The sequence below is a fragment of the Plectropomus leopardus genome, chromosome 6 (genome assembly GCF_008729295.1).
Source record: "Plectropomus leopardus isolate mb chromosome 6, YSFRI_Pleo_2.0, whole genome shotgun sequence".
Lineage (NCBI taxonomy): Eukaryota > Metazoa > Chordata > Actinopteri > Perciformes > Serranidae > Plectropomus > Plectropomus leopardus.
Window position 1 is genome coordinate 23,230,763 of NC_056468.1, and position 12,227 is coordinate 23,242,989.

General features: G+C 39.0%; 1 protein-coding gene across 2 annotated transcripts in view; it reads left to right on the forward strand.

Annotated features, from left to right (window-relative positions):
• dock8 (dedicator of cytokinesis 8) overlaps positions 1 to 11,809 on the forward strand; it is a 71,157-nt gene extending 59,348 nt beyond the window's left edge. For both annotated transcript variants that reach the window (XM_042488637.1, XM_042488638.1), the window contains 7 exons: positions 40 to 174; positions 685 to 774; positions 1,893 to 2,129; positions 2,948 to 3,091; positions 4,211 to 4,317; positions 7,979 to 8,149; positions 10,010 to 11,809. In XM_042488637.1, coding sequence (XP_042344571.1) covers positions 40 to 174; positions 685 to 774; positions 1,893 to 2,129; positions 2,948 to 3,091; positions 4,211 to 4,317; positions 7,979 to 8,149; positions 10,010 to 10,061 — 936 coding nt within the window. In that variant the 3' untranslated portion in view covers positions 10,062 to 11,809. The remainder of the gene's footprint in view (positions 1 to 39; positions 175 to 684; positions 775 to 1,892; positions 2,130 to 2,947; positions 3,092 to 4,210; positions 4,318 to 7,978; positions 8,150 to 10,009) is intronic.
• Positions 11,810 to 12,227: the final 418 nt, after the last annotated feature.

Consider the following 12,227-nt stretch of genomic DNA (forward strand, 5'->3'; position numbering starts at 1 on the left):
CTGATTGGAGACTGATATAAAATCTTTGTTTTCCTCAAGGGCCACAAGAGGATGTTTGGAACCTATTTCCGGGTGGGTTTTTATGGGGCCAAGTTCGGCGACCTGGATGAGCGGGAATTCATTTACAAGGAGCCAGGGATCACACATCTGCCTGAGATATCACACAGGCTGGAGGTACGGCAGAGGAGAGAGAGAGAGAGAGAGAGAGAGAGAGTGTGTGTGTATGTGTGTGTGTGTGTGCTGATATGCATGTTGTGAATCAGTCCGTGATTGAGGTGGAGTGAAAGGGGAAGATGGTGCCTGGCTGGACTGGTGGAATCTGATAATGACTGAGAGACTTTGAGTGGAGCAGAATGACTGAAGGCAAGACTCACAATCATCCATCTGCTTTTAGTGAGTTCTTTTTAAAGAGCTTGGCAAACTTGGCATTCATTTACATGCTTTAAAGGAGAAATAATGTCACAAAGAGCAATGCGATGTCAGCCTCACTCTTCAATCAAATAAGTCAATGACTCTAAATGACATTCAAGTTATTTTATGCTCTTAAGTGTTCTTGAAACATTTTATTCTTAAATGAATAACCTTCAATGGCAGTGCAATCTGTTATAGATTTGCATATAAGTCACAATAGATTGTTTTATGAACAATTCTGTGGACTAACTACACAGTTTCACCCAATCCCAGAACTTCTATAGTCAGTGTTTTGGAGAAGACACATTGGTGATGATCAAGGACTCTACACCAGTGGACAGAAAACAGCTCAACCCCAGCAAGGTAGGTGATCATCATGTCATACCACTGATTGCTGCTGAATATCTGTCTGTACTGTCATGAAAAACTATTAATTGAGTTTGAAATACCCAGGCATTTATTTAAAGGAGCAGCGTTTGAGATTTTAGTGGCATCTAGTGTGAAGATTGCAGATTTCAATTAGTTAAAACTTCTCCCGATTAGGATCTCTTAAGTGTTCATTGTTCAAGAGCCGAATTTTCCACAGAGGTCTCTTCCTCTCCAAAACAAACAGACCAGGTGATCAAAACTGGTAAAAACAGCAAAGCAGTTTCACATTACAAAGTTTCTTCTGTTGATGATCATGGTTTTACCATGAGCTAAATTATCAACAGAGGACTCTTCCTCTCCTAGATAAACAGACTTTAACTATGCTAGTAAAAACAGAAAATAAAACAGTTTCACGTTACAAAACTGTTTTTCCAATGATTTTTGGCACGTCAGAGTCGGGCCATTAGCCTAGCACTTAGTAATGTTTTTCTTTTTCTTTGATAACTTAAAATGCAGACGTGCAGGAGGTTTTTTACTTGAAGCTGAATTATCTGTAGAGGTCTCTTCACCTTAAAAACAAACGGACCGGAAAATTAAAAGCAGTAAAAACCCTGAATAAGACAATTTATTGGTTTAACGTTAAAAAATTGGTGTTTGTCCAATGCCACTTTTCACTGAGGGGGAGGAGGAAAACACAAAAATGTTAAAGGCCCTATCTCGAGCCAGTGTTTGGTTTGCATGATTTCGAGTGATTGCAGAAACATAGCTGTGAACATGGCGATTTCACTAAATGAGGACTAGATGCTTATGTAGATATAAATGGCTTATTCTAAGGTAACAATGACACAACTTTTTTTTTAACAGTGTTTTTCAGATTAAAATAAATATAAATATTACATTAAATTCCATCTCTGCCAGCATATCTCCCTAAATCTTACACAGTGGACCCGCAAGCAATGGATTGCTGTCACTTTATGTAGAAATTTTGTTTATCTGCTTTCTTTAAAACAAAACGTAAATAACAAAAAATGTGCAAGGTGCATTTTCATAAATGTTGCGCAAACTGGGTAAAAATTGCTAGTAAACCGTAAAGCACCACTCCTCCTCTCCAGGCTTATATCCAGATCACTTATGTGGAGCCCTTCTTTGACGACTATGAGATGAAAGACCGGCTGACGAACTTTGAGAAGAACTTCAACCTACGGCGCTTCATGTACACCACGCCCTTCACCAAGAGCGGACGGCCACGGGGAGAACTCAATGAGCAATACAAGAGGAAGACCATCCTCACCACCATGCACGCCTTTCCCTACGTCAAGACTCGCATCAACGTCATCCAGAAAGAGGAGGTCAGTGCCAAATTTGTGATTTGGAACAACTACCAACTTTTAGCATAGTTTCCGTAGATTCTCAAAAAGTCTCAAAGACATTGACTCCATCAATCTAAAAATAAGGTCTTGGAATTAAAATGTCTTAAATCATTATTTTCAAGTCCTTAAAAATTCTAAAACATGATAGTGGTCACCCTAGTACCCTCAATTATATAGGAAAATGCAAATTCAACAGAAATTGGCTTTAAGCCAAGATTTCGCAGCATGGCCGAAAGAGGTACAAAGCAAAGCATATAATGCTGTATATAATTTATGTAAAAAGTTTTCCAAACTCAGCATGAAGGCAGTGGAATCCCACATGCAGAGTGAAAAACACATATTGCCAAGAAAACCATCCAGCAAACGGCAGGTATTTCCCAGTTCTCTTCTCTCATCTTCGCCACACCTCCAAAATCATCTCTGATTCGGGTATCAAAGTCAGCAGAAACAGGTCTCTGACCACCATTCGGGACAGAAAGCAGAAATACTTTTATGTCTGAACACAGTGACAAATCATCATTCGCACAAATGAGAGAGTAAGTAATCCATGCAATTATCCAGGACTGTAAATGTAAATGATGCTGGTTCATGTATTTGTTTTTTTTTTTCCTGCAATTATGATTTTGGCTATTGTTAAATTGGTCTTCAGTATAATTTTGAGTAGCATCAAAAAAAGATTTAAAAAATATTAAATCTAACTTGCCGTATGCTATAGAAACCCTGTTAAGGACAGTTTTTCCAAATATGAGTCATTGCAGCAATACATTTGTACAATTTTACCTCTCTTTTGTTTCCAGTTTGACCTGACTCCTATTGAAGTGGCCATCGAGGACATGCAGAAGAAGACTAGAGAGCTAGCAGTCGCCACACATAGAGAACAGCCCGATGCTAAGATGTTACAGATGCTGCTACAAGGCTCCGTGGGAGCCACTGTTAACCAGGTTTGTGCATTTTTTGGGGAATGAGGGTACTGCTCCTGTTGCACACTACCGTCTGTCTGCTCCTTTTAGCGCTGACATGATCACATACTTCATGCTTAACCAAATGATGGTCTTTCTCCCAAAATGATTTATCTTTGTATCATACACAGCCCTTTTGTCCTCTGAGTGTTTCTTCTTAATGTGCGGGGGGAAAATAAACGGAATAATTTACCCCTATTTATCTTATCACATTTACAGTTTCCATTGTAGTTGCAGAGTGCAGGTGGGAACCATGACAGTGATCACACATCAAAGCCTCCGCCCCATCCACAACCCTAATCCTTCCTTTGCTTTTCCCCTGATTTAGTTAAAACGTCAATTCATGGCCCCTCTTTCCTTTCATGTCCCTGCTGCACGGCATGCTGAACCGGAGGTCTCTTTGATCTGATAGCTTCCAGGTCCTGCCAGCCTGGCGAATGTTGGAGTAATGATGAAGCTAGCTGCAGCGTCTCTGTTCCCTCCCCCCTTATGCTTTATCTTCCAGCGTCTAATCTGACAGGTCCCTCGCTCCGACCTGATGGTTGTATACATAACGCTAATGCTCAGCAGCTCCGTAAACATATAACTCTTGACTGTAATCAGCGCAGGAGGCTGGCTTTCTGTGTGTGGGTCCGCGGCTCAGACCAAGGACTGAGGCCCAGGCCCAATGCGTTTATGATGCTAATCAGAGCTGTTTAACTGTGCCTGTCGTGATGCAGGCACTCTGCGAGCGTGCTGTGGTTTTATGATGAATATAAGTTAGGATAACAAGATCTCATACTGGGCAAATGGGAGCCAAATGGTGGGTGTATGTAGGGTTAGCAGTGACATTAGCCATGCAGGAGGCTAATCATGGCTCCCTCTCTGATCTGATATCTTCCTCATGTTGTAGTTCAGCATCTCGGGCATGCATTAAGCTTTCAGTTAGGAAGTCATTTCCCCCCATTTGAATGAGGGGCTTTCTCATCCCTCCTTTGTTCGTATGCTCTCAAACGTTTCCTCTCTTTCCTTCCTCCGCTCTGTTTTTGCTTTCTCCTTCTTTGTCTTTCTAACTCTGTCTGTTTTTGTCCCTTTTCCTCCCCTCTCTGCCCCCCGTTGTAGGGCCCGTTGGAGGTAGCCCAGGTCTTCCTGAATGAGATCCCAGCAGACCCAAAGCTCTTCCGTCACCACAATAAACTGCGCCTGTGTTTCAAAGAGTTTATAATGAGGTAAGATACGATCAAAGAGACACCACCAAAGTCATGCAAAAATGAGCAACCCCCCAGAAAAAAAAATAAAATAAAGAAGTTTCATGGAGAGCCAGAAACCTAAAGGAGTTCCAACTATTTTACTTGAATTTGCATTTCTGCTTCCCCTTAGTGTTACCTGTGGCTGGCTCTGGCTCAGTAGGTGAAGTGTAGAACAATACTTCAAAGAGATTTCTGTGTAGAAAATTCAGTATTTTTGAGACTTGACTTGAAGGAGTGAAAGTCTTTTCCAGGATGCTCTATGTATACATCATTACTGGTGTCAGTGTAGGAAGATAAAAGAGCGCCGGAGACAACTGTGACTGATGGAGACTGATATCCTGCAGTTAAAGCAAAGTGTCAGTCAAGATGCAGAGATGGAAGTGATAATCGCCACTAAAGCGCACACCAGATGATAGTTAGAGAAACCAATCAGGTATATTAAGAGAACTGTAAAATAATATTTCCCATTCTGACAGGGAATATTTTTTCATTTCTTACAAGACAGTGGAAGATACTTTTCCTCTTAATATCACTGTGTGCCTTTTCTTCTTGAAATGCAAAGGTTTATTGTTCCCAAGAGTTCCATTGTATTTTGAATATTCAGAACAGAATTTAAAACCACAGCAATGCATCTGTGGATATGCTGATTTTGTGTAGGAGACTTGTGTCTTTTGTGCAGACGTGTGTTTGTGTTTGTGTGTGTGTGTGTGTGTGTGTGTGTGTGTGCGCGCGCTTTCATCTCCTGGGCATTTGCAGTTCGCCTCCAAAAGGTGGTTTTCATTTTCTAACCCTCGTGTCACATTCCAGCTGCCTTGATTGCTACAAGCAGGTTGGCAAATATTTACTGTAATTCCATAAAGGTTTATTTTCTATTCTAAATCCAGGCAAGCTGGCACTCGACCCTTTGTATGCCAATCTTCTCCACAGCGGCGTTCTAAAATAAATCCACTCAAGAAAACACTGTTTTCTAAGTTGTTCATCTTTTGCTCCACCGAATCAGACATCAGGCCTCCAACATGTCATCTGCTGTGCAGCTCATTACTGTGAGCTTGTTAACTGCTTAATCATCACTTTTAATTGATACACTTTAGTCTTCAGAGTAGGTCTGCATTATATAGCTACATAAAAAAAATCTTTTAATGAACATATGTATCACAATATTGCAAATTTATGCAAAAGCTTTACAAATTGTATGTTCTAATCAATAAACTGTGTGCTCCTTTTAATGCATGATATCAGACTATACACTCATGGAAAATTAAAACTTTCAATTATGATTACCCTGGAATTATGGCAGTTGTCTAAATTTAAGGAAAGAAATTGTAAATGATAAGCGAAGCAATAAAAAATCTTTACTAGGAATAAGAAAACTGTTGTTTGAAGTCAAGAGGAAAATCCCCTACAGCTCTAGACAAATTTAATCATCATCAATACATTTAATCAGCAAAATGGGTTTTAAAAAACTGATGCCACTTAATTCCGCTTGTGTATTGATGGCATTTCTAACACGTCTTTGCTTGAAGAGATAAATGTTCGGAGTGGTTGTTTGCTTGTTCAACAGGCGTCTCAGTTGTGTTTGTTTTTTTTTATTGGTGGAATAATGTGACAAAAATGAATATGAATGAATGAATATGGCATATATACATAAATGTTTTTTGTATAAGCTGTGATGTTGCTGCTGTCTCATCCCATCTCCCCTTTGCCCAGATTATCTACTATCAATTACTGACAAAGATGACCATAGTTTTTTGTTTTTTAACATTGTATTACAAATACACGAAGAGCCATGAATTTTTGAAGACACCACTCTTATTTACTGTAGGTACTTAACAAAAATCGCATTAAATGTGGCCAAAATCTCCAAAAATTTGGTTATATATATAAAACAAACCTCTGTAATCAAAAAAACTCAGGCTTCAGACTGTTGTGAATACTGTTTCCAACATTTTTCTCAAATTTGACTGTAAGCTGATGCCAGATTGTGACAAATTTCTTTATATGGTTATCTACTTCAGACACGTTACTGCTAGTGTTTACATGCTTTGGCATGCACTGCTAAATGTCGCCACATGTTTACGTCAGGGAAATGTAATCTTGATTGCTGATGTTTATTTCTTGCTGATTTTGGATCAAACTGCTGCTGGAATGTGTCCAGTTGTGAAGATTTTAGTTAAGAATTCTTTTAAATTTTATATTATTTTGGTGTTACAGTCATTCTTCTGCAGCATTGACAGCGCAGGGACACCGAGATCTGGAGGACCCATAAACAGTTACCAGTTAGAGCAGACTGGGCTTTTTCAGGCGGGCTGTTTAAAGAGACAGGCTCTACAATGGAGCATCAGAGATAGATAGAGGGTGAATACAGGTCAAGCACAGGCACTGTGAGGGAAATAAAGTGTTTTTAACATTAAAGCATATAAACATGTTCCAATGAAGTGTTTCGTGCAAGTGGGTTGCGGATCACTTCTAAATGGACCTCAAGTGACTCATAAACATGTCAAGTTTGTAAAAAAAACCGACAAAATTTATTTTTCAGTACAGCGAATTTTTGGCACAGAGATTTTAATTTAGAGTGCCATTTCTGTTTATTGTTGCAATATGTTTCATTACTTTGTGTTCTAAGCCAACGTGTTGTTTGCATATTTGAAATAAAAGTAAATATGGGGTCATTTATCTGATGTGAGGCCTTGAACTAATGACTTCTGGATCCCATGGCTGGACCAGTTGGGAACCGCTGTTCTACTGAAAACCTGGGATACAATTATGAACCTGTAAATGAGCATAACAGGTCTCACTTAAATATTATAGTTACATCAGGAGAATTAATTTTAAAATTTTCAAACAAAACAGATAGAGTCACACATCAGTAGATGTTTTTCTGTCTTGAAAATTCCTTTACTCTTGTGAGCTGTCCTTGATGCTCATTGTCCTGCGTATTTACTGTATACTGTTACACAATGTTACTGTGTCCATATTACCCTCTTTAAAAGTTAAGAGATAAACTCCGACATGTGTTTGCAATCTTCCCAGTCTCTCTTATTTCCTGTAAACTGCTCTGTATGCTGGCCGTTACATGTAGTGATAGAGGACTGCAGAGAGACCCCATACCTGCTCTTTACTCTTAGATCAGCTCAGATCGTGTGGTTCTCGTTTTGAAGGCATAAGGGAGAATAGGATTTTTTATTTGTTAGTCATTTGTGATTTGGTGATTTATCCCTGCTGCCCCCCTTTTTTAATGTGTTTTGAAACAGCCTTGTGGGTCATTTACAGTTTCGTTCACATTCTAGCTGAGGTGCTTGGACACATCTAATAGGCGTATAGGAGTTCTTTACAGCCGAGTACATTGTTAACTCACATTTAGAGTTCTGGCATTGCAAAGGAGTCCAATTTATGTCAAGCAGTTACAGGACGTTGTTAGCATGAAACAGTGCAGTGCATTTCTGAAGGCTTGAGGACAGAGAGGGGATTACTGCCAGATTGGTTTTCATAGAATTATTGTCGAAGCTGTTCTTAAGTTGGAGGTTATTACATTAAAAAGGTCAAGGAGTACATTCAGCTCTTTTTTCTCATCTCAAGCAATGTCGTTTGAGAAAATGCGTTATACAACCGTTTCCACCCTGCTCTGCTGTCCATCCTGTAGGTGTGGTGAGGCAGTCGAGAAGAATAAGCACCTGATCACGTCGGACCAGAAAGAGTATCAACAGGAGCTGAAGAAGAACTACAACCGCCTGAGAGAGAGCCTGAGGCCGATGCTGGAGAGAAAAATTCCTGAGCTCTATAAACCAATCATCCGGCCGCGGCTGGAGAACAGGTAAACAGACCCACCAAGTCAAACAGCCAATACTGTTTTGAAAAGACAACAAAAAGCACATCATTGATTTTTTATCACTCTTCGTGATTGCTGAAGCCGAAGGAAAGTGAGAACAAATGGAATTGAGCAGGGATCCATTCACACTGTCCGCGTCACCTCTGCAAATATTGATAGCTGAATGAGAGCCACAGTACACAGACTGAGTGTTGAACAGATGCCACGGCCACTTTGCACCCACAAGTTAGTAAAGACCGAATGCTCACAAAGTGCTTTCTTGATCGACCTTGGTAATCTTGATACAGCTTCTAGAAATGTATTTCCATGCTCAGGGATAAGCAGGCACTTCAAAAGCAGACTTATCTCCCAAATCATTTTTTTTTTTTTTCATTGATTACTCAGCCTTCTGGGATGTGGAGAGCTTCCAAAATCAGTTGTGTATTCTTAAAAGAATAGACTTGGACAAAGACTGATATTATCACCAGCAAAAATAAATATGAAAATATCAATGAAATAAGAATTATATATCCGTGTTGATAGTGGAATTTTTTTAAGGTCAATGGTAATATTGACCTGAGGGTTAAAGTGATCTGATAACGTTATCAACACATTGGTATATACAAACATCTCACTCCCAGGGCATCACAATATGACTCTTGGTCAGTGTCCTTGGCTTCACTGTGATGCTCAGAGCAATGGACAAAGATTAAGGACTGTTAAAAGTCCACTTGGGTTGGGTAGGAGAAGAGGCATATGGGCATTGTTTACTGCTTTTTAGTGACATCTGCTGTCTTTTCTCAACTATGAACAAGTAGTTTTGTAGCCTAAACCAAACTACCAAAGCCCTTCTTAGCATAGTGTTCGTGCCACTCAAAGCAGTGTTTTTTAGTGACATCTTTTACCTTTTCCCAGCCAAAACCTTTCTTTTCTTGCCTAATCCTGACATCCTACATCAAAATACAAAGCAGAAATCTGCCCTTGGTGTCATTTCAGTAACACTGGGACTTCTGCCCAAGCAGCAAACTATGACAAGGAGGCATGAGATCATGATTAATCTGCAATAAGACAATAACTGCCCATATAAATCCTGTCGATTTTAGGGATACCGTTTTGCTGTGACTGCAGTTACAACGTGATGGTTTCAGAATCATAAGAATTTCTGAAGCTGCTCTATCTTTGGTGTACTGATTCTTGCATTGTTGCTCTGTGAATATGAATCTCAGGGGCCACATAACGTGTGTGTGTGCCAAATTGTTGTGTGTGAGAGTGGAGTGCCACTCACCTGAAGAACTGAGAGGATGAGTTATAAAAATATCAGGGTGAACTGAGATTTCAGCCTTTTTCAGCCAAAAAAAAGCTCCATAAATTAACATTGTGGGAGCACTATTCTACAAAATGACCCGAAGATAGATATCCAGTTTGCAAAGTGTGCTGTTGAAAAGTGACTGCAAAGCTGGCAGCACGTTGAATATGTTTCAACATCTTTGAGATAATCATCCACCCCTGTATGCCCAGTCAAGATTAAAAAAAAAAGTACTAACCCTGACAAACACAGATTAGACAACCTGGGAGTAGTTTGCAAGTTTACTTTTGAAATCTTTCCATGTGTGAGCATGTATAACACCTGGGCCTTGGTAATGCTTCACATTAGCTTATGGGTGAATGAAGTGAGACAAAAATGTCACTGCTACTTTTGGAAGCTCTGTGAAATCGATATGAAAATTCCTATTGTTGCTCATGGAAACATTTACCTTACTCCTACACATACCTGCCCTGCCCCCTCCTCCTCTTCCTCCTCCTCCTCATTCCTCATCTTACGTTTCTATCTTTTCCCCTCATCCACTTGTCCTCTCCGTCTCACAGGGATTCCTTCAAACGTCTAAGTTTCCGAAGAGCTCAGGAGGAAAACTCCTGAGATGCCACGGCTCGTCTGAGAGAGAGAGTGCTGCGGAGAGGAAGGGGAGGCTGTCACACAACCGAGAGAGAGGAAAAGAGAAGATAAGATGAAAGGGGAGAAAAATGAGGAAAGGAACTGCTGGTGATACCCCTGCACTCCTCTGCGCTGGAACAGTGTCCACAACGGAGGATTCACAGTTTCTCAACAGTCCGGCAGTGTTTATTAACTCCTGCTGCACGTCCACGTTATGATTTTATGGCTGTTTGTTATTGGAAGCAAAAGGAGAGCACATAAAAAATACAGAATCTCAAGCAGAGTGTAGCTTATTGAGCATTTCACTGTAAAATCTTCAGATGCTTTGGCTCTGTCGATTTCCTGTTTTTTATTAGATATCTGCAAGTCCTAATAATGCTGCAAAAATTTCCTCTGGGTTAGTAAAGAGGCGGACTGGAGTTCCTCTCTGAGGCCCTTGCTGGCCCGGGGCCTGTATGTGCGTGCCAATACTGCTCGTGTCCTGTGTGTATGTGTATGTAAATGTGTGAATGGATGTGTGTAATGTTTGGAGTGGAAGATTTTGGTGCCATACTGAAGTCACTTTGTACTCAGTGATGATAAATGATTCTGTGATGTGCTAAAGGGCCTCTGAAATTCCACTCTATGCATGAAATGTGCCAGTTAGAGCAGCAAGAGTATGGATGAATTTGTGCACTGGAAAAATAGACACAATTTCCTGTCTTAGCTTTTAAGGCCACTCTTGTCTTAATATTTTTGGACATACAGTATCAGGCCAAGTAGCTAAAAGTTTAACTTATTAAGAGTTATCTGATGTAATTTCACAGGAGGCAGATATCTTATCTGTGGCTCTAAATTACACATCTTATCTCTAAATCCACATTTTTGTATATAGTAGAGGCATTACATCAGATAGTTACAAAGATGTTTACAAAGGTATGAAAACTATTTTGCATTTTATTTTATGGAAATGTATTTTTAGATAAATAATAGAAATAATGATATGAATTGGAAATATGATTCAGTAGGCAGGATTCGGTGACTGAGTGTACTGTAACAACCTTGGTGTATGTTCCAGTAGTTTCAGTACCGGTTTGTAAATAGACGACTCCCTACGATACACACGGTGCCAAATTTAATTCCTTCCTTATTTACTTAGGAACTAAGATACTTAACTATAAATGCAACATTTTAAAAAGTCACTCCACACAGCTGTGCTTTGCAATGTGAATTATGTTTACTGCATATCTCAGAATACATTCCAGAGGGGAAATTTACTACTGCTTTGCAGTATTGGAGAGTGGCAACCTGATTTCATTTGACATCCATGAAAACGCACATTTCATTTGTGTTATGCTGCAGCTCATACTGTGTTTCAGTAATGTAAATGTGCTCGCTGTTTCAAAAGTGGGTATACACTTTTATATATACATTGATATTCTCATTTGAATTTTTCTCACTTTGTTTTCAGGTACATCTTTTATTTATAAACTGTTGAATGCTATTAAAATGGCTAAATAAGATGAAAAAGTCAACAGCGTGTGTATAAATTATTTGTATACCTGTTTTTGAAACATGCAATACATTGCTAAAAGTTGCTGTTTTAAGATAAATTGGTGGCATTCAACCACTTGAGACTGCATTTGTTTCTTTATCAGTTATTTGTAAGTTCATACCTGTTGTCTTGTACTAAATTTTACTTGTCTTGCATACAATGCTGTTGAAGCACCTGAATAAAACTTAATATATGCACATTTGCCTCCACTTATGCTTGACCATTTTTTTAATAACTTTTGCTTTCAGTAAGCTTAAATTGAAATGGCAATCACAATACAAGTTGAAATGGAAAGAATGAAGTCAGCCAGTAAAATAGATGGCAAAAACATAAAGCTAAAACATGTTGAAAATAAAATTATGTGCTTGAATAAATAAAACATTAAAAAAAAAAGTTTCAAGGAGTTATTTAAAATCTCTGATTCTGCAATTATTAATTTTATTATTATTTAGCCATATGACTTTTTTTTAAAAGATTAGACTTACAATATTTGTAGATTTAGCAAATAAATTTACTCATTAATATGCCATTTCACTATAATAATTTGTGCTTCATTTTATTCACATATAGAGTTATATTTTTCTCAAATGGTACTGTAACTAACATTTTATTTGTGT